Source organism: Grampus griseus (genome assembly GCF_964374135.1).
Source record: "Grampus griseus genome assembly, chromosome: 4".
Lineage (NCBI taxonomy): Eukaryota > Metazoa > Chordata > Mammalia > Artiodactyla > Delphinidae > Grampus > Grampus griseus.
The window spans coordinates 116,669,964-116,692,730 of record NC_138997.1 but is presented as its reverse complement, the minus strand read 5'-3'; the positions used below and the strand labels follow the sequence as shown (position 1 = coordinate 116,692,730).

The following is a 22,767-nucleotide window of genomic DNA, read 5'->3' as shown; positions in this document are numbered from 1 at the left end:
TTCTGGGAAGGCCTTCAACATACCATTCTGTGATTTTCCCGAATAAAATGACAGACTTCGGTTATGCCTAAGGCTGATTCCTAGATTTTTTTTTTTCTGTGTTCACAGCATCTGGTACATTTTATAACCAAAATAAAATGTTTATTAGCTTCATTTATGAAAACAAACTCACTTAACATTTTAATTGGAAACAGTTCATATGGTCTGTTCAGTGGAAGCTCAGATAGGCAAAGTGCAATAAGCAGAATGAAATATCAACATATACGTCTCTGCATAAATCAACATGAAAAAGTATTTAAGATGTTTCAAATGGAAAAAGCAAGCTACAAAATAATAACTACAGTGAGAGTTCTCTGTTAAACATTGTTTCCTAAACTATTTATGTAGTACTATTATTTTTGCAAAAATGTTATTGTTTTTGTAATACAAAACAGCAAAATTAATGATAATGTTTGGAAAAAAATATAATGTTCAAAACACATTTATTTTCTAAATCACTTTGAGGTTAATTTATATCAGATAATTTCAACAAATACAATGTTTAATGAAAAAACTGTGGTATACAGTGTAATTGTCTCTGGACAAACATCTTGTTTACAAATTAAGGAACAAAACTATTTCTTTTAATTAAATGTAGGTTTTAGAAAAACATTCATTACACATTACTACCGTAAAAAAAAAAAAAAAAAGAATTCCCTAAGAATAGCTCTAGCATCCAGTGAAATCTTAAGAGGTGAACCAAAATGTTTTTTTCAATCATATTCAGAAAATCTAATGTGTTTACTTGCTTGTTGAGTCTTTTCGAGTCTGATCTTTTCGGCTTTGGTGATTAACTACAGAGAAAGAAATCAGAAATTAGAATGTACTGGATACGTAAAAAGAGAAAGATAATTATGACTAGAAAAATCTCATAACTATTAGCTTGAATAAAACTTCTTAAAAAGGGGAAGAAGAAAACAAATGAGATAATTAAGCTTACATCAAATCAGTTACAGAGAGAAGTGTCTAGATTATGGCTTATTAAATAGATACTAAACCTTTGAATTACCTAAGATCCTCTCATTTTAGTTCCAGATTACTAAAAAAATTTTCAATTAAAAATAACCATTCCACCAACAAGGACCTACTATACAGCACAGGGAACACTCCTCAATATTCTGTAATAAACGAAATGGGAAAAGAATTTGAAAAAAGAATAGATACATGTATATGTATAACTGAATCACTTTGCTCTACACCTGAAAGTAACACAACATTGTTAATCAATTATGCTACAATATAAAATTACAAAAAAAAAAAACATTCCATGCTCGTAATTTTTTTGACATTTTAGGAGGCTTAAGGACCAACATTTGTTGTTTTATAGTCCTTTGGGCTTGAGTATTAATTATCAAGACACTTCTTAAATGATGTGTGGTCTTTAATAATTATATTGTGCTTGAAAATTCATATATTATTTGAATGAGACAGCATATTTTGGGCTGAGTGCTACACAAAGGTTTGCTTACAAATTTAAAAAATATTCCAAATAAGAAACTGCTATTAAGAGTACTTATTAATTACACTCTTACATAAATACTTGAAAATTTTAAAGAAGGCAAATGAAATTATGTGGAATGCAGAAGAACATTTAAAATATCTTTACATTCCAGAAGTTTTCTTGATAAAAAAACTTAAGGTATCTTACTTAGCTTTGGAGGAAATGAAAATTTTATTCTCTTGAAAACACAGATTCTAATGAGTATTCATTAAAATAGTTTATTTAAACTGGTGATAAGTGGCCACTGGCAGGAAATCACTTTCAGATTAAACTAAAAGCCTTTTAATCAGTGAAGTGAGTCAAAATGTAAGTGTTTAAAACTGTCACACCGATATGCTCTTCACAGATTTTATGAATTCCACCTATACCTGCTTAATATCTAACCTATCAGTACTTTGTAAAGGAAAGAACATTTTGATAAAAACATTAAAAAATTCAAAAAAAAACATTAAAAAATTCAAATATGTTTTAAAAACTAAAGAGAAATGACAAAAGCCTTACTGTGTCTCCAGTACCTGTTATCTAATTTTACCAACGTGCTCAAAGCGATAGGGTACACTACAAAGATTTGGTCTGGGTAGAATGAATCAGACCCCTTTTGGCAGATCTTTCCTTCATCTTACTGATCTTTTGTCAGAGGTCTTAATTTAACTTATCTGTACTTGATTTTTATGGGTAAAAATATCATACATAGAAAATAAAATATTTCTACCAATTCTTTTGTCTTTTAATTCTGTGTAAACTGACCAGAGCTCAGGAAAGTTTCCCCAGTAGCCTTCTCCTCCACAATGTGAAAATAAGAACCAGGATTTTTTTTAGTGCTTTTTTTCCACTCAATTATGGACCAAGTATAATGTTACTGTGGAAACGGTAGGCTGGCATGTCAGTGAGGTATTTATGCTATACTTTTGGCTGCTAATTTTTTCTAAAATACTTAATTTCCATTACTAACATGCTTGCTTCCAGTACTCCAGCTAGTCTCACAATCTCCTTTCAAGACCTCTGCACTTTCTTCTTTTTTTTTAAAATATTTTTATTTATTTATATTTTTGGCTGTGTCAGTTCTTAGTTGCGGCACGCGGGCTTCTCTCTAGTTGTGGCTTGCGGGTTTTTTCCTCTCTAGTTGTGGCATGCAGGCTCCACAGCGCATGGGCTCTGTAGTCTGTGGTACTCGGGCCCTTTAGTTGAGGTGGCGGGCTCAGTAGTTGTGGCACACCGGCTTAGTTGCCCCATGGCATGTGCGATCTTAGTTCTCCGACCAGGGATCAAACCCTTGTACCCTGCATTGGAAGGCAGATTCTTTACCACTGGACCACCAAGGAAGTCCAAAGGCCTCTGCACTTTCTGTTGCCTCCGACTGGAAAGCTGTGCATCTACATTTTTTTTTTTTTTTTTTTTGCCGTACATGGGCCTCTCACTGTTGTGGCCTCTCCCGTTGCGGAGCACAGGCTCCGGACGCGCAGGCTCAGCGGCCATGGCTCATGGGCCTAGCTGCTCCGCGGCATGTGGGATCTTCCCGGACCAGGGCACGAACCCGTGTCCCCTGCATCGGCAGGCGGACTCTCAACCACTGCGCCACCAGGGAAGCCGTGTGCATCTAAATTTTCCTGACTTGCTTGCTCACTTCCCTAAGGTCTCCTCTACTGTCACTTTTGCAGATAGAACTTCCCAGACAATCTCATCTCATGTATCCCATTATACTTTTGAGTTTTCTGTACAGCACATGTCATCATCTGACTTATTAATATATTACCTCTAAGCCTCAACAAAGAAGGGGACTTTGTTACTCACAGCTATATACTCAGTTCCTAGAACAGTGGCTAACACAAACTGGCACCAAAAATATTAATTAAATGAATTAAGAAAGAAGTAAACTAAATTACGGTCTAACCCCCTCTCCTCTGAGAAGCTTCTCTGTGTGGTACCTTTTTTTCATTTCATGAAATGAGCAAACTAGTTATATCCATAGCTTTAGCTAGGAGTCTATACTTTCAGAGGTTTATCACACAAATCATGTGTATGATAAACCTGATGGTGTAAGAGGTAAATGAGAACTCTCCCAATGATAGAACTACTCACTGCTTTCCAACCGAATTTATAAAATTCCCTAAGTCAGTGTTTATTTCCTTGTCTCAAATTTAATTTGTGGAGATGGAATCTTTCTGAAAAATAAACTTTCTGATTTCTAGTTTTAAAAATATATACAATTTAAATGAAATTTCACACCAATTAGAAGGATAAGCATTATTTAACAAAATGATTTCATTTCAGTTGTCAGTTCTGGATTAATGATTTTATTAACATTTAAATACTCTCAAGCAGGCTTTGAAATTAACACCTTATGGACCTGAAAGAGTCCTTAAGAAGGGAGGCCTCCCCATCTCAGCAAATTTAGTCCACATTCACAGAATTAACAAAGACCAGTAGAAAACCTCCTCCTAAATCATCTTAAATTCCAATGAATCCTAGGCTATCTAACGCTGATGAAAAAACTTAATTTTCCAATTAAAAAATAAACAACAAAGAATTTTATAAATAGGACCCTAAAGCAACAAACCTAGAACATAGGAAGTATGACCTTTCAAGTGCTAATCAATCAAAAAAGGATGTACGTACATCGTTCCGTATTTTACCGATTTTTACAATATACATTAAAAAATTTATACTAGTAATATTACTATTATTATGTGCACATAATAGGGCACAGTTATTATGTGCCCTATTTTATTCTAAGCACTTTAAGATGTTCTAACCTTTACATGTATAATAATGTTTTAAAAGAATAAACTAGACAGCTTACTAGCAACAATAAATATCTGATAAATTTAGTGTCATTTAAAATAAAATTATTGAAAGAGAGGCTTGTTTTAAATTATTTAATGTACTTATTTAAGTTTGTTTCTTTCACTTGTCAGCTAGCCTAGAGAAAAAGGAATAAAGCTTACCGTTGCTACAGGGAATGTTATGCATAGTCTCTCAATCTTATCTGTGGAGGCTCATATTTTTAAAAAGTACAATCTAAATACATTGTGTTTTTTACCATTAAGACAATCTTTAAATAATCATTCACCACAAAGCCATAAATGAAAGCAGCCAGAAATTTAAATTACATCACTATTTTCTTTTTTAAAAAAGATAAACTTATATACCCTTGTGTGGAAAATAATTCTAATTTCGTATATTTCAAAATCTAGAGAAATAAAAAAAAAAATGCATTGATTACCTTCTCAGTGCCTCTTTTCTTTTCACGAGGCTGATTAAGTTTGGCCTGCCTATCTACCAAAATCTTCTGCCAATACCTCTGTTCATGGTCACCTTAAAAAAAAACAGAACAAAAAACCCCACGAAAATGCTGATCATAAGGATACAGATGAAGAAACATATTCAAGGCTTTATATTGTCAACAACCGAACCGGAATAGTCTCATTTTATTAATGCTACTTTATGCATATTATAGTACCAAAAAAACCCAACAACGTAGTTTCATTAGCCAAACTCAGAAATTATAGAACAATCACCCCACAATAAGAATTGTTGAAAAAGAATGTTCTATAAAGTTTTACCAGAAAGAATCTCTAGTTTCCAGCAGTGTTTCTTTTTAATTTCCGTATATGCATTTATTACCGCTTGAGCATCGTCAGGAGTTTTAAATCTAGCATGGCATTCTGTATCTCCTTCCAGCAAATCAACATAAACAACTTCTGAGATTACTGCCAAGGTATCCTGCGTTAGAGTTTAGAAAGGCTTAAAGTAAATAATAAAAATGTTTCAATATAATTTTAAAATTATTCCAATGGCTGTACTAGAATCTATTATAAAATTGAGCCATATGTCATTTAAAATGAGGAGAAACTATCCTATATCAAACATTTCTTCTAAATATATACAAATGGGGAATTTCCTGGAGGTCCGGTGGTTAGGACTCTGTGCTCTCTCTGCTGAGGGCCCAGGTTCAATCCCTGGTCGGAGAGCTAAGATCCCATAAGCCACACAGTGCGGCCAAAAACCAAAAAAAAAACCACAAAAAAAACAGAAAACGAGAAAGAAAAAAAGCCCCCAAAACGAATGCTCTTAAAAAGTGACTTGGACAAAGCTGAGAACCAATTTAACATCAACTCTAATAATAACTTTCCTTCCTTCAACAGCATCCTTAAAATCTTAACTGGCATGGGAATATTGCATAAGGAAAAGAGATTTGTAGAGCGGAATGTACAAATACAACTCCAAATTCAGAAGAAGGTTTCCAAGTCTGGGTGTAGTTAAAGAGTAAAATTAAAAACAAACAAAATCGAAAAGGGATGAAGGAAGGTGGGTTTGCACTTACCTGTACCAAAACACTTATGACTTAAAATATATGTAACCTTTTTATAACCACTTGTGAAAAACATTTCAAGGAACATACAAAGTAGTTCCCAAGTAGTCTATGGGAATACAGATAGCTCAAGAGCTTTTATTCTCTGATAAAAACACCTAAGCAACCTCTTCTAAACAAGTTGACTCACACAGCAAGGAAAAGTTTTACCTATAGGGCCTGCTGTGAGGGCAAATTAACAAGATTCCTGCATTCCTAGTCTTTTTTTTTTTTCACAGCAGGTTCTAGAGTGTACGCAATGCAATTATGCAGGAATGTTACACTAATTCTTAATTCATCAACTTCCATTCATAAAGCTAAAGAAATAACTGAAGGTTCCCAACTGGGGGAAAAAAGCCTTACCCACCTCACCTCCTTTAGTTTTAACCCAAAATTTCAAGGCACAACTAATTTAGATTACTTTTATTTATTTATTTTAAAACATTTATTATTTTCTTTGGCCCCGCCATGCAGCTTGTGGGATCTTAGTTCCCCGACTAGGGATTGAACCCGGGCCCTCAGCAGTGAGAGCGCGGAGTCCTAACTAGTGAACTGCCAGAGAATTCCCTAGATTACTTTTAGACATTGGATTTTTAAAGTATGAATTACAAAAAGAACTGAGCAATACCTGGAAATATTTTTTCATAAGAAAAGTTTATAAAGTAGTAAAAACCTGTGCTTATGTACAAGCCAGGGACTATATCTTAATTCATACCAACACTTAAAACACTGCCTATCACAAAATAGGCTCTTAATAAATGTATGCTAATTCAATGAAAAAAAAATTAAGAGAACTGGAGAGAAATATACCTGCTAATTCTTCCCATTTCTCTATCTATTCAGTATTAAATTTAGACACAAAGCAAGAAACTATGGTATGAAGTGATGAAATTTTAATGTGTTCATTGGTAGTAGTTAGAGTTTTATAATTGATTTATCAGACAGATTAGATTACTACAATTCAAAAGATATTTACTAAATATCCATTATAATGTCAGGCTAATCTCCGGATTTAAAACCCTTCTTAGAATGACAAATTAACCTGGTAATCACATGGGCAAGTCACAGACAGCAGTAACAATCGTAGCTCAGTTTTTGTTCCAGCAAAATGTAAGTAATTACTAACTTGGTTAATGCAGTTATTTTACGATTTTGGTGATCATAAATGAAGAATCTATAATTGACATAATTACCATTTAGATAATAAAAGCTATTTGATAAATATAATTAAACCTATGTCAGTCATTCCAAATAACAAACTTTGTGTAATTTTTCTGTTAAATATTTTTCAATCTGACTAACCACAGCAGCGTTTACATCCTCAATTTTTTATCCTTCTTATTTGAAAGTCTATACTGTGACCAAACTTGAAATGCAAGCTGGTAATACCAATTTGGGATTGACCAGGTTTAATACTGTAATGAGAATCTAAATTTTGTGTTAGTGACAGCTACAGGATTTTAGGGGATAGGGTTTCAGATGAAGAGTGCTTACAGATGGTTACAATGAGCAACCTTAATGGTTATGCGAGTCAAAAAATGTGACTGCTAAGAGTCTATGCAAAAGCAAAACAATATACTACATGGTGCTGATGTCAGTATAAGAATTTTAAATATATTTGCTACGTTACAGAACATGTTATATAGTTTAAAAAGAAAGCGTCTTACCTAAATGGGTGACAAGGTTTAAAAGTAAATAAAATATGGTACTCCCACTCAAAGGAATATGTGAATAAGAAAGGAATATTGCTGTGCTGGTACAAAATGCTGTAAAAGATAACTTTATAAAATGAAAAAAGAAGACTAGTACCATATGAATAGCAATTTAAAGTGTAAATTGTGTAGAAATAAAGATTTATTTGCATATGCATGTAAAAGTTTTGGAGCTTTGGAAAATAGTTCACACTTTTCTGTAATTGTTTCAAATTTTTAAAATAATCAGCATGGATTAAAAATACCAAAAATTTTTAAAAATAAAAAATTTAAAGGCTCTTTTCTCCAAAAAAACCCGTGCCTTTCAGGAAAAAAAATTTCTATTCCCAAGAGGATTCATTAACAGACAAAAATAAACTAAGCCCATGGTAAGTGAAAAATATGCATATTATCCCTTTTATTCCGAAATCGTTCTGACTTGTTTTAAGTCACAAAATCTTTTAGGAATCTATTGAAAGCTAAGAGCTCTAATGAAAACAAATTACAAATTCTCTAGTTTGCTCCAAACCAGACAACGGCAGATAATTACAATTTTATTTTAAAAATTATTTCAAACCAACTCTAATGTTGATTAAATATTTAAAAAAGTTTTCCTAAAAAACTTTCCTAAAATCTAGTTTCTCTAGGTTTTTCTGAAAACAGAGGAAGTCCCCTAAAAAATGAATACTGGAAAACATTTTACTTTATCTACCCTATTAGTTATAATAACTATAGTATGGTTTCCTTATCCAACTATACAACCACCATTAAGGGCACCAATAAAAATAAGTACAAATTGCTTTTTTCCTATAAATGGATTAAACTATATTCACTGTAAATTTGATCCAGTGAGGAATTTCAGTCTTTAGAATTTGCTTCAAGTCAAACTTAAGGGTTATTATGGAATCAAAACCAGTAATCAGTTTATCACAAGAGAACAAATTCTAATTTGATTTGCTTCATTTTCCACATTCAAAACACCTTCACATGGGGGAGTTTTTTAGAGGAAAGAGAAACAACTATCCTGGGGATACAAAAGCATTACCCTGACTTGTTTCCTGCCAGGTAAAGGCTCAGCGCTAATGATCTTCACAATCACACCACTCACAAACTGTGGTCCTGCTGCATTAACCTTCTCCTGGGGACCACCCTCTTCACTGTCTGCTGTTTGAAAAGAAGAAGACCAGAAATAAATCTCTTACACTTAATAATTTAACCCTTAGGAGGCCCACTTTAGAATAACAATAATGATTTCTCAGCCTGATTTAAATAATTAAATTTACTCATAAAGTCATCATGTTGTAAGTTATACTATTTATTGCAGATCAGCATGAAGTAAAATACAAAAACCTTTATTATTGTAAATGCAAACTTTTACCATTAGAAGAGCACCTGTAAAACCTTAATAAAAAAAAAAGCTCCTTTACAATGAACCAAGTAACAAAGTGCTTTACTAAGTGAAGAAATAAACAGGCATAGGATAATATATAAGAATATTGTATATAAATTACAATTCAAATGTGAAATTTATATTTTCAACTTACAGGAATTTAAAGTATATGCTAATATTGAAGATTTCACAAAAATCTTGTTTTAATTTGTTCCTGCTTGTGGTTAATACCAAGGAGTAACATGTCAGGTGAGAAATTATCATCTTTGTTTCTATAAACCTGCTCAACTCAAACTAGGCACTCATTACTAAATTTGATTAATAATGAAAACTGTAGAGAAAACTTATATGATTAAAAAAGATTGTTTAAAATGAACCCTTCAAATATTCTTATGTTAAGAATAAATCACGTCAGGACAACTTGACAAATCAGTAATTTTTCTAATAACAAGCATTGTATAATCAAGTTTTTAAAACTAAAGTTTATCATATAATAACTCAGAAAGTACATTTAGTGTAAGTACAATATAATGATACAAAAACTATCACAGTGATGCTTACTTTTTTCATTTTTCATTTCGGACTTAGTAGGTGCTCCATGGTTTGTTTCCATTTCTGACTCTAATTTTATTTGGGATATTGTTTTTTTTAAAGAAGCCATGCTAGCTTTTTGCAGTGCTAAATACTCTTTTTTCAAATCCAGCCATTGGGTCCTATAATGAAAAAACACTATAGTTTTAAAATAGTGACAATAGATCATTAAATAAAAAGTAAGTATCTAATACAGACATTCAGTGACTTACAATCACTCCTCCTCCCAACCTTTCTTTCTTTAAACACTTACACTCAAATTATTTCCTGAGTTCTAAGTCCATCTGGCAAACAAACAAAGGGGAGTTCCCTTTGCCCCAACATTCAGATTAAATGTTTTATATTTGATGATTCAATTCTTGAGTATGTTTCAAATATCTGAATTGATGAAACTAAAAGTATTGAATTAATTAACTAGTAACATTTACTAGAAAAGTCAGTCAACTTTGGGGAAAAAATGAGAAATTAAAATTTAAAGATTTGTTAAACTGCTTCCAATTTGAGAGACAACATTCCTTAGTATTTACTTGAGTCAAAAGGAATTTCTAAGAAGAAAAAAACACCCCATGGAAGCAATTTATTTATTTACATACATTTAACGTGTAAGATGTTTCTTCAAACAGCTAGAGCTCCTCCAGATAGAAACACAATGCCTCGCCTGGCTCTGCAGGAGTACTCATTGTTACCCTAATCTATGCCATCAAACAAGCAGATAGGGGATTTTTTTTTTTTTTTTTTAAAGAGGAGAATATCTGTGGTAATGGTTTTAGCTGTTAACATTGACATCTGTATACTTCAAAAAAAAAAAAAAAGTATCCAGACCCACCCAGGACCATACATTCCCTGAGAGCTGATACATTAGAATAACAAAGGGCTCTTGTAATGATTCTCTGAGATAAAAAGGCAAAAGGAATTCAGGAGTTAAGAATAGTATAAATAGAAGTACCCAAAGTCCTTGCCTTTTAACCCTCCAAGAGGAAAACTGGATTCTTTGGAAAGTAATCCAGGAAGGTTAAGAAAAACTCTCTTCTAAAAGGTATGCCATTTGCTTTCTTCTACTTATCTCTCACCCCTTGAGTAGATGGACTCCCTTTAACTTTAACATGGAAGTACTTTCTGTGACTTTTAAAATAGTAAGTGCTTCCATGTTTTAGTAGAAGTGAATCCAAATTATGCCTCCGGATTCGAGATGGCAACCTTTCTAATTTACAGAAGCCAAGGGGATCCCCTTTGCTTTAACATGGGGGTACCTGCTGTGTAAAACAAAAGTAAGTGCTTCCATGTTTCAGTGGAGGTGTCCCCAAACCGACACTTTCAAGGATTCAGATCTATTTTTATAGGATTAAACTGTTGAAACTGGCTACTAGTGAAGCTCTGAAAATAAAATAATGAAAATACAGCATTGCTTGTTAAATTTTGAATAAAGGATAAAAATATATAATCCTTACAGTGAAATTTTACTTAATTTAACTTCATATATCTTTGTCGGACAGGTCCAAACTGACGCGTTTGTTCTGATCCCAGATTATTTTCTAAATTTCCTTTACAGGTCAAAGGACATTCATGATTTTTATTTTTCTTCCCAAGACTGGGCTTCCCACCACTTAAACGTGGATGTACTTGCTTTGAAACTAAAAAAGTAAGTGCTTCCATGTTTTAGTGATGGTAAGTCTTCCTTTTTCATTTTAACTTCAAGAAAACTTCAGGAGTACTTAACTGAATGGCCGGTCTATGATACATTAAAGCTGTGCTTCTAAATCTATTAAGGAACACCCTCTACTTTAACATGGAGGCACTTGCTGTGACTTGATAAAAAATAAGTGCTTCCATGTTTTAGTGTGGTGGTTCCTTTTTAAACCCCAATCGTGTTAAAGCAACTTGTCTGCAGATCATGGCTTCAGGCCATTACTGTTGCTAATATGCAACTCTGTTCAATACAAATTGGAATTGCACTTTAGCAATGGTGATGGAGTGTGTCAAATGCCAACAATATAATTTGTACCGCTGACTTACTTTGATAGTACTCGTAATGGTATAACCTCTTCTCCCATTTTATGCCTCTCTTTATGTTTTTTCTTATGCTTTCTTTTTGCTTTCAAGAGGGATCCATCTTTTATATCTCCAGTGTCTTTTTCCTCTTCAGTAGAGACTTCTAATTCTAAATTAAAAAATAAAGTCGTGAGTTAAGAAAAAAAGAACCTTATTTATCTAATCGTAAGCTTAAAGTTAGAAATACCTTTGTTTTCTTTACAAACTTCTGAAGCTTTTTTAATGTCTTTCTGAGCCACTTTTTTAAGTTTTGATTTGGGAGTTAGGTAATCTGCATCTTCAGAGCTACTTCTCTTTCTCTTCCCTGTTTTGCCTAAAGGTAAGCTGGATACTTCAGTTCTTTCTCGTTTTTTCTTCTTCTTTGTGGGTGGCTTTTGGGCTTCAGTAACCTCTACTTCAGAGCCCTCAGATGTGGTCCTCGATCTTTTTTTACAGACGCTTTCCTTGCTTGGGTCCATATTTGACTCTTTGGTCTGGATACTGTCTTCTTTCTTCATTCGGCCTTTCTTCTTCTTTTTCTTTTTCTTTTCTTCTGTAACAATTTTATCTTTTTATTATTTATTATTTTACTTCAACTACATCTACTTTAAAAATATTTAATAACTCACCAGCTACTCTAAGGGCAGGAATGGGCTTGTTTTTCACTGTCTTGGGAAATACACCAGGTTTTCTTGGTGCTTCCTCTGGTGGGTTATTAAGAAACTGAAATGAAATAAAATTTTGTTACTATTTAAAACAGTTGGTTATTTTCTTTTCCTTTGTTTTAGGTTCTGGACCTACCTCAATAGCTTTTGCTGCTTGTTCTTTTGTCTCAAATTCCACAAAGGCAAATCCCTTTGGATCTCCAGTAGACTTATAATGTGGTATACTTATATAAACAACATTGCCACATTTCCCAAATACTCTTTCAATCCAGCTGTGATTAACATTTTTGGGAAGTAATTCCTATGATAAATTAGAAGCAATATTAAATAAAATGTTAAATCTTAAAATAAAGTTTTACTTAACTGAATATTAAAATGTTTCTGTTGTTTTTTTGGGGACAACACTTCTGAGCTTTTCCAGAAAAATGGCTCACCACATACACAGTCCGCTCATCCTCATCCTTTGGTCTTTCACCCAGAGGCTTTTTTCTCCTGATTCTGGTGCCTTCTAAATCCAGCTTTAAAACAGTAAATAAGGTTAATACACTAATACAATATAATGTGACATAATAAGTTGTAACAATTCTTACCTCTACAACAGCTGAATTTTTCAGTGCTCTGGCTATTAACTTTCCATCAGTGGTCAATTTTTTCATTTTGTTGAATGACACGAGAAGTGATATATCAACATCTAATGAAAACAAGTTAAAGTGAATAAATATAATTAAAAAGAAAACATTAAAAATATAAACATTAAAAAGAAAAAGAAAAAGAAAACATTAAAAATATAAACCAGCAGGATAAAATGGTACTTGGGATGAATTAAATCTGCCCCTTAAGTTAGACACAGCCTTACTGGTCACAGTTATACATTCATAACAGAAAATTGATACAACTTCCCTTCAAAACTAGTCAAAGGTGTTTTGAAATGTAGACTAGGTAAAATGCCTTTCTGTCTGAATCCTGCACATACCTCTATGCATTCTCAAATAAACATGCGTGGTAAATGTTCATCTGCTTTGAAGTTGCTAGAGGCCTAGTGAGTCTTTAACTGTAAAAATATAAAGGCTATATAAAAAGTGGCCTACAATAGTTCTCGTAAAATTATACACATTACACAAGCGTAGTGGAGTTGATGCTATATATACACTACATTATAGAATTACATACACTATCTTAGAAGTAGATACACCTCTTAAAACTAGTTCAATTATACACTGAAGCAAACTTACATCCATCTCTAGATTTTTCTATCTGCTCTCGAAGAAATCTATCCTTGTGAAGATTTGCATCTCCAAACCAGAAGTCCACCTGCTTTGCAATATCTGCAAGCACCTGTTTTACCCGAGACCTTTTCTTTTTTTCTACTTCTTTTTTCTTTTCAGTGCTTTCCTCTTCCAGTGCTTTTTCTTGATTTCCACTTCCAGTTTCCATTCCTGTCAACTGGGAAAAGGTAAATATCAACTCAGTACAAGTAATTAGTAATACGGAAAAAATGTTTAGTTTAGCCTTTGACTGAAGGGAAATGGACTCAAATTTGACTGCCAGAGAACAAACTTCAGGGGAACACTTCATTTTTCACCATCAGCTGAGGAAACTTTCATTGGTCTTCTTGAGTGGTTTTTTTTTTTTTAGTTCTTTCTCGTTCACTTCTCATTTGGCCTTGTTTTTACTTTAAAAATAATTTACCTCCTATGTTATGGAGCACAGCTTCAGGATTTTATGTCTTAAACTGCAGAACCAGATTATCCTAGTATAATTTATGTCTACATTTATATCTCAAAGTATATCATTAGGAACTGAAACATTTTGAAAAACCTCAAAAAAGTTATTTGCATTTTAAAATACAACTTCTAATGAAATAAAAATTGATTCTTGATTTTTAAAAATGTTAATTTGTTTACTAGAAGCAGAATTCAACTGATAAGTCACAGAATCCACCATCTCTTTTTCAGGTGACCTTCCTGTCCCAGTGTTTATTTCTTGGTCAGCAACTTTCAACCCCCTCATTCCTCAAGTCACTGTGCATGCTTCTTTGCTCCCTCCGCTCCAGCCATGCTGCTTTTCTAGCTGTAGCTACAACTCAGCTGGCAAACTGAACTGAGGGATTTTTGAATCTTGCTATTCTTTCTAAAATTATCCCCTAGATAACATGGCTTGCTTCCTCACTTGCTTAAGTCTTGTTCAAATGTCACCTCAGTGAGATCTCCCATAACCCTATTACTATACATTTGTTTATTCTTTATCCTTCCTAGAATGTAAGATTGATGAAATCAGATTTTTGTCTCTTTTGCTTACTGGTGAATCCCCAGTCCCTGGTACACAGTACTCATTCAAAAATTTGTTGAATGAATTGTGTCATCTTAGTTGAATCACTAAAGGTATGCACACAAAAATGAGTAGATGAGCAAAGGCTTAACATGAGGCCTGGGGTGATGCAGCCTTGCCTAAGAATAATCTCGGTCTCCCATAACATGGTTTTTTGGAAACAGGAGCATTAAGACAAATGGGGAGAGTCATCTGTCTCCTCTGTCGCACTGGGTTGGGCGCTGCTATTAGCTGGTATGCAGTCCTTAAGGCTGTGACCAGAATGACACAGTAGATTGGTGGGCAAAAGGGCTAAAGCTTTTACATATCAAGGTGACCCAAAACACCGTTTGCCTTTATCTGTGGAAGCCATACTTGTCTACTGTAGATGGCAGGGCTGGGGGCAGGGGAAGCAGTGGATTTGAGTAAATGCTGGGGCTAGGACTCCAGATGAGATGAAGATTCTGTCTCCACTGTATCTTCTGCCTTGTATCCTTTAAAGCTCAGTAAACACAGTATTAGATTAAAGCCTATTTGTGTCTCCTGAGTCTGACTGTCAGCTAGAATCTGTCACTGCAGCAGTGATGTTGCAGACAGTACCAGAAATAGTGTTTCAAAGTGACATCCGGTAAGAGGGTACAAAGCCATTAATGCATTTCACTTCAATCTCCAACTAAATATGCCAAAGTCAATAGAAGAGTATTCTGGTATTTTTAAAATAGGCTTTTTGACTTTGCTTCTATTGACCAAAGTCAATAGAAGAGTATTCTGGTATTTTTAAAATAGGCTTCCGCTGATTGGCTAAGCACCAAGTTTTTAAATATACAAGTAATGAAGTATTAATTTAGATGATGCTAGCATAACTCATAAAATGGAGGAATATGGGGCTTCCCTGGTGGCGCAGTGGTTGAGAGTCCGCCTGCCGATGCAGGGGACACAGGTTCGTGCCCTGGTCCGGGAGGATCCCACATGCTGTGGAGCGGCTGGGCCTGTGAGCCAGGGCCGCTGAGCCTGAGCGTCCGGAGCCTGTGCTCCGCAACGGGAGAGGCCACAACAGTGAGAGGCCCTCGTAACGCAAAAAAAAAAAAAAAGGAGGAATATGTCAGAATTAATCATTAGAAAGACAATCAGGTGTCATTCAGTGCTGCATAACCACAGTCCTCACCTCGCACTCCCACTCCAACCCATCCTGTCAGGCTTTCCTTTCCACCTTTCTAATGAAACTGAAAACAATTATCTCCGCTGTCTACCGGACCTCTCAGCAGCATCCGCAGTCGGTAACTCCCTCACTGAAAACGTTTTCTTCCTTTAGCTTCCAGGAGCATTCTTCTCAATTTCCTTTTCCGGACCCTCCTACTCCGCTCTACCTTTACATGCTGCCTAGGATTGCATTCAGTCCTGAGCCCCCTTCTTATCTACACAGACCTCCTTTCAGAGGGTGTCTGGCTTGAAGCTCCTTGGCTCTATGCTGATGTTTCACAAATCTATCTTTTCCCTGACTTTTCCCATTAGCTCCCCATTCCAACATGGAACTGTCCATTTGACCTCTTCACTTGTTTATTTCTTGCGTATCTCAAGCTTAAATTGGCAGAAATTGAACTCTCTAATTTTAACAAACCTATTTTTTGCCTAGTTTTCCCCACCTCAGAAAACACCAGTGACAAAATTGCTGAGAGGGCAAAAACACTGAAATTCTTAATTCTTCTTTCCTCACACCCCATAGCCAATTCATTAGCATTTCTGTTAGCTCTACCTTTTCGAAATACATACTGAATATGAATCTTTCTCATTTCTTCCATCACAACCACCTGTTCCAAGCTATCACGGTGTCTTGCCTGAACTTCTGCAAACACATCCTAACATTTGCTTGCTTCTACTCTTCTTCCATTATCATCAATTTTCCAGATAGCAGCTGGAATAATCATTTAAATATGTACATAAAATGTCAATCTCTTGAACAAAATCCTCCACACGTTTCTTATCACACTCCAAATAGAATCCAAAATCCTTACTGTGGCCTACAGGCCCTATTCCATCTGGCCTGGGGATCTCGCTCTAACTTCATCACTTGCAACTTCTTCCAGGGTGCTCATTCCAACCACAACATACCATCTTTTTGTTCCTTTTTAAACAAGCTAAGGCCATTCCCATCTCAAGGCTCCTGTTGCTCTCTAGCTTCCCTGCCACACCTGCAGGAATTACTTCCTTGTTCATTCAGGTCTCTGCAAATGTCACTTTCTCAAAGAGGCTTTCTCTTTCACCCAATCTAAAATATCCCCTCCCAGCCAACCTTAACCCTACCCGCCCCCTTAGTCACCACTTTCTACACTTGTATCCTCTTATCCCTAACTGGAATTATAATTCTATTGCCTGTCTGCCTCACTAGAATAAAACACTATGAAGGTAGAGACTTCAGTTTGATCACAACCTCAGCATTTGTTGAATAGCTAAATAATATATCTAAAAGGATCTAATAAACTGTAAAGTGTTAAGCATTTCAAGTTATTTTGTTAGGGGGTCAAATGTAGGGTATGACTGTCACTACAGCAGGGTCCACGCTAACTTTCCTTCTGAAAAAACTACAAATTATAGAGGGCAGACTACCAGCTCTCCACTTCTTTGCATCGTCAAAGCCACCATCTAAGGAAATAGCGGACAGAACTGCATAAACACAGAAAGTCACAATTCTCCCAGAAATCAGACTTTTCCCATCATTCTCATATCTCAGCCCAGATACTCTCCTCCTTTCCTTCTCCTAAAGAATTTTTTGTGGCTTGGAGAATTAAGTTCAGAAAATCTTGCCTAGTGTGAATAACACTCATCTGCAAATTTTAATCTTAAAAATATATTCTATAGATAATCAAATATACCTTCACTTTAGGGGAAGACATGAATTAAACAGGAAATAACAAGCTATGGTACAAGTTAGCTTCCCTACACAATGGTTGCAGAAGATGAGGAAGTTACATGGCAGTATTTTTGTTACAATTTTGATCTTCATAGTTTACTTTCTCAATGTCCTATGATAACAAATATGTGTGTTGTCATTCCATATATTCGAAATCAAACTTATTATCTTTCTTACCCATGACTGTTCTTCTCACCATCCTCATTTTATTTAAGGATGACATATTCCACTTAGTTAACCAAGCAAGCTATTTACTAGCTGTATGGATTTTGAGCAAGTTACCTCATCTTTCTATGGTCTATAAAATGTGAATAAAAATTATACCTGCATAATAGAGTTGTAAGAATTAATCAAAATAAATAAACCATTTCCCATTGCTGCTATATAGCACACACTCAATAATATGTAAGCATTATTATTTATTATCATTTTATCATTTACCAATCTGTTATTAAGTACTATCAATTCAACCTTTGGAATGGCTCTTATCTCCATCCACTGTTTTCCACAACTACTGTCACAACAGTATGGAACTAGTTTATAAATTGTTCTAGAAGTCATCCATCCTTCACAGAAGCTGTGTAACTTGTCTAAAACACAGATCTAATTTTCTGACTCTGACATTAAAACTTCCAACATTAGAAACTCCTCAGCACCTTCTAGTAACATAATCTGTGGTTTTAAAAAATTGTTAAATGAATGAACCGGTTTCATGGGCTTTAAACAAATAAAAGTTACCGTGTAACAATGTCAGTTACTTTACATACGTTGTTCTAAATCCTCATAATCCCTCTAGGTTCTTTTAACTTCTTTTTACAAAGGCTCAAAGATTAAGTGACTTGCCTAAAGCTAGCTGGGTAAGTAAGCTCAGGTATGCTTGACTCCCACACTGCCTACCTCTTAGTAGACCTTCTTGCAACCTGTTACCATGTGCTCTATGTTCTGACTCAGAAATCCTTAATCTGAAGCCCATGGAATTTGCGAGGGATTTCAAGAATTCTTGTGAATCCCATGAAATTTTCAAAAGATAAATTTTAAAGAAAAGGTGAAATCATGACTCTTCTACATATATAAAATGATCACATGTCAAAGATTTTATTTAAGCAATTAACCAGGGAACTAGCCAAGTGTTAAAAACCAGGAGTTTTTAACTCCTGGTTAAAAGGAATTACTCAAAAACTCCTTTTCAAAGGAGAACTCAAAAATTAGACATGCACAAGTACAAGCAATCAGGAATGTTGAAATGAATTTGTTAAAATAGATTGCAATACTAATCAAGGCAATAATTGCAAGACTGATTTCCATTATTGTTTTCTACAACTTACACAATTGTAAAATAGCTCAATGACGATGAAAGGCAGAGATAACCTTGAACAGTGAGCTAGACAAGACACCACATATATGTGTGTGTGAATATATATATATATATATATATAAAATGGGCCATTTCAACGTCTTCCACAATTTTTCTTAGAAAAAGTTGTAGCAAAATGTTTTCACATGTACATGCATTTTCCTGGGAGGCTCATCCACAGCTTTAAAATCATGTTTTAAAAGGAAATGGTGTGCCCAAAAGGTTAAGAACCATTGTTCTAGTCACAGCTGACTATTCAGCAGTACCCAAAAACTTTCTTGTCTCTTGGGCCTTCGCTTTAAATGAGTCTTCTCGTCTTCCTTGCCTTATAAACTTCTATACAATTTTCAAGGCCCAGGTTAAATGGTATCTTACTCTTTCTAGCCTTCCACTACCACGTCTCCCGTAATCAACTGCCTCCTCATCTGTTTTCTCTTAAGTAAGTCTATTAACGTACTCGGTACACTATTTAACGCTTATTATTTGTTCCTTCCATAACTGGATTTTCAGCTCTCTGAATGACAAGGACTAAAGTTCTGAGAAAGAAAATGACTTAATTTTAAAATACAAGTCCTCACATTCGGTATCTTTTAGCCAGCAAAACTCGAACCTGTGAAGTAAAGCAATTTCACTTGACTACTGCCTCTCTCGGTACCCGTGCTTCCGCACGGACGCCGCCAAACGCTGGACGGCCCCGAACCTTCCAACACCGGACAACACGCGCCCCCAATCACTGAAAATTGGGAACTACAAGGGCTGCCGGAGGACTTTTGCGCGTGCGCACAGAGCACTACGACGAGCAAACTGATGGTTGATGGGAGGGGGCGGGGTGAGGACAGATGATAGAATGGGCTGCATAAAAAAGGACTGAGAGAAATTCAGACCTCACCTAACCTGGGCGACCCTATAGTCCACTTAGAACTTACTCCGTCCAATTCCCAAAATACAGGGCCAGAGACTGCGTCCTTCAGTCCTTCGCGTCTCCCGATCCTTAAAGTCGTAGTTGTTTTCGCGTCATAGGAGGAGCGACACCGTTCTTCCGTACGCCTCGGAAAAGACAGGCCCAGCGACTGTGCGTCTGTCGTTTACGTCACAGGCGTGGGCTGCCTCAGCGTGCGGGGCGGGGCATCGGAGAAGGCGGCCGCTGCGGAGGCTCGCAGACGATGAAGAATTTGATTGGCGGTTTGAAAACGGCGGTTCTCGCCGGGGCGGTGGTGGGCGGGCTAAATATTGGAGCTTGATCTGGTGTGGTCGCGAGCGGATGACGTCACGGGTTTTCGCGGGAGACGTTCGAAAATGGGTTTTGTGCAATAGATGGGTGAAGTGAGCTGTTTCACGGGGTTTCCGGGGAGTAAGGAGGATTAGGCTGGAGTTTTGAGCGAGAGGTGGTGTCACTGATTTTGGCGCGACTGGACGAAGGAATTTGCTCCGCCAGAAGCGGACCGGTAAGGAAGCCCTGTGGAACCAGGATTGGATCACAGGGTTCTCGGACAACTTGTAAGAACTGGTGTCTCCTCTTCACCGCCTTTCCCAGCCCTTGCTTTGCAGTTCCCACATACGTGTGAGAACCAGAGATGGTTTTGCTCTTTGTTTTTGGGACTGACAAAGGGTCAATTCTCCACTGTCATTTGGTTACACAGGATCATGGTAATTAAACTTTGGCAAATGAAATGGGAGCTTCTTTTGGTTATCTGGACTGGATGCTTTCTTAATAAGCTATCGGGTTCGTGACTCTTAAATCTGTGAATCATTTAGGGATTCGAAAGATCCTGCTTGTTCCAAAACAAAAGGACCAAAAACATCTCGTCGTACTTAACAGAAAACATCTCATTTTAGTGATAACACAGAATTTTATACATAAATCTATAACGCAGCACAATAATGTATGTGTGAAGATATGTATATATTTCTGTACTTAAGTATCACAGAACATCTAGGGTCTCCATGCCAAAAACTCATTTGCACATTAAGCTTTCACCCACTAGAGGTGGGTCAACACTTGAATTGTTTTAGAGATATGGATAGATGAATACTTTCAGAAAGCTTTTTATCTTTGCACCTCACTGAAATATATGATGCTTTTCGCTAAAAACGTTTTTCCTGTTTAATGGTAAGAAAGAGGTGTTGACTCACCTTTGAATGTGGGAATTAGGGCTTCTTCTAAATATTTTAAGAGCCAGTTAGTCTTTTTTTTTCGATGTCTAGTCCTATAAACTAACTTACCACATATATGAGTTTGGACCTCCTCAGTTCCTTTTAAATTTTAAACAAGTAATATTTCTAATTTAGGAAAACAATGGGAAATTTTATTTTGCAATTTGTAAATAGCATATAAGCAATCCTAAATTAGTAAATACTGGATTTCTAATATGTAAATTGTGATGGTAATAATTACTTTTCAGGATTATGAGATGATAAATATTATATGTAAAGTATCTAGTCCCATTCCTGCCTGATGCAGTAGGTGTTCAACAAATAGTCACATAATGTAGTTTTTGTGAATATGAGCACCAGAATTTAGACTACTTAATTTTGAATTCTGAATCTGCCATTTATTTACTTCATGATCTTAGGCAGATTACATACCTATTATGCACTTCAGTTTCCTTTTTTGTAAAATGAATATGAAAAATAGTATCTATACCATAAGGTGTGAACATTTAAACAGTGTCTAGCATATAATTGCACTGAGTAAATAATAGCTGTTATTAAAGGGGCTTAATGTTAACAACTGCCACATGCCAGGCATTGTTTTGACACCATGTAGTCTTACCTACATATATAGGATGTCTAACCCATTCAGTGGCTAGAAGCAAGTTGCTATAAAAGCAGCAGTGAATGATGTATTTCTCTGGACCTCTCTGTTATCTTCTTGGCATTCATTGGACATCTAGCAATCCCGTGGGCTGCAGGGGAGGGATATCGGATATGGGAGTTATGTTTCTGAAACGCAGTGCCTCTGTAGGTCTGGGTCCTGTCCTGTGCACTGTGTTGTGGGGCAAGTATTCACATCTCATTTACGTACCCCTTGCCACACCCTTTCTCCATTTGGCAGCCAGAGCAATCTTTGTAAAACCCAAGTCACGTTATGTAATCTTATTCTTAAAATCCTGCCTTGGCCTCCTACTGTCTTTATAGAAAGTCCAGACAACTTAGCATAAAACAGAAGGCCCCTTGAATCCTGTTATTGCTCACTTTTTCAGTGTTATCTCTCACAACTCACTGTCTTACACTTGATTGTACTAGAGTTCCTTGATTATGCCTTGCTGTGTCTTCCACAGGCTTTTGGACATGTTGATTCCTATTTGGAAATACCTTCCCTGGCATTTTTCCTTGGTTAATGATTATTTCAGTTTACAGCTTAGATATGTCTTTCAGGGAACCTTGTTTCATGCCCTAGACCGAGTTGGGTGCCCCTCCTGTGCTTATTCCTGCTACATTTTATTGTAATTACCGTTTATTACCCTGCTATACTGAAAATTCCTTGAGACTAGGAATAGTATTTTGTTCAATTTAGTATCTCGGCCTGGCACAATGTCTGGCACGCAGTAAGTACAAATATATGTGATTTATAAATAATATGTAGGTGGCCTGTTTTTATATATATTATATGTATATAGGATGAATTTAATCCAGAATTGCAAATTATAGCTTTATTAAATCCGTCTGGGTTTCAAATTTGAGCATGTATCACTATCACCTGCAGGGCTTGTTAAATTACAGGCCATCCAGCCCCAACCCCAGACTTTATAATTTAATAGGTCAAGACCCAAGAATTTGAATTTCTAACTGGTTCCCATGTGATGCTAATGCTGTTGGCCCAGGGACCTAAGGCAGTGGTTAAAAATAACTTTCCTGGGGTTTCCCTGGTGGCGCAGTGGTTGAGAGTCCGCCTGCCGATGCAGGGGACACAGGTTCGTGCCGCGGTCCGGGAAGATCCCA

The 22,767-nt window shown here is 35.8% G+C and overlaps 2 protein-coding genes across 5 annotated transcripts in view; one reads left to right on the top strand and one right to left on the bottom strand.

The window, feature by feature from the left end:
• Positions 1-210: 210 nt before the first annotated feature.
• On the bottom strand, positions 211-19,881 carry LARP7 (La ribonucleoprotein 7, transcriptional regulator). Of its 4 annotated transcripts, none has more exons than XM_082653774.1 (13): positions 19,752-19,881; positions 13,489-13,699; positions 12,847-12,947; positions 12,691-12,774; positions 12,393-12,557; positions 12,221-12,314; positions 11,800-12,144; positions 11,577-11,721; positions 9,534-9,685; positions 8,628-8,746; positions 5,104-5,263; positions 4,764-4,855; positions 211-833 (listed from the first exon to the last, which is right to left on the bottom strand). In XM_082653774.1, the coding sequence occupies exons 2-13, from the start codon at positions 13,688-13,690 to the stop codon at positions 753-755; spliced, it is 1,740 nt and encodes a 579-aa protein (XP_082509900.1). In that variant the 5' UTR covers positions 13,691-13,699; positions 19,752-19,881; the 3' UTR covers positions 211-752. The 4 variants fall into 4 exon arrangements, with proteins under 4 accessions (XP_082509900.1, XP_082509903.1, XP_082509902.1 ...); XM_082653777.1 differs by having other exon boundaries at positions 8,691-8,746; XM_082653776.1 differs by having other exon boundaries at positions 11,800-12,141.
• Positions 19,882-20,239: 358 nt separating this feature from the next.
• Positions 20,240-22,767, top strand: part of ZGRF1 (zinc finger GRF-type containing 1) — a gene marked incomplete at its 3' end in the record, with an annotated part of 70,455 nt that continues 67,927 nt past the window's right edge. Inside the window, exon 1 of the mRNA XM_082653800.1 lies at positions 20,240-20,270. The remainder of the gene's footprint in view (positions 20,271-22,767) is intronic.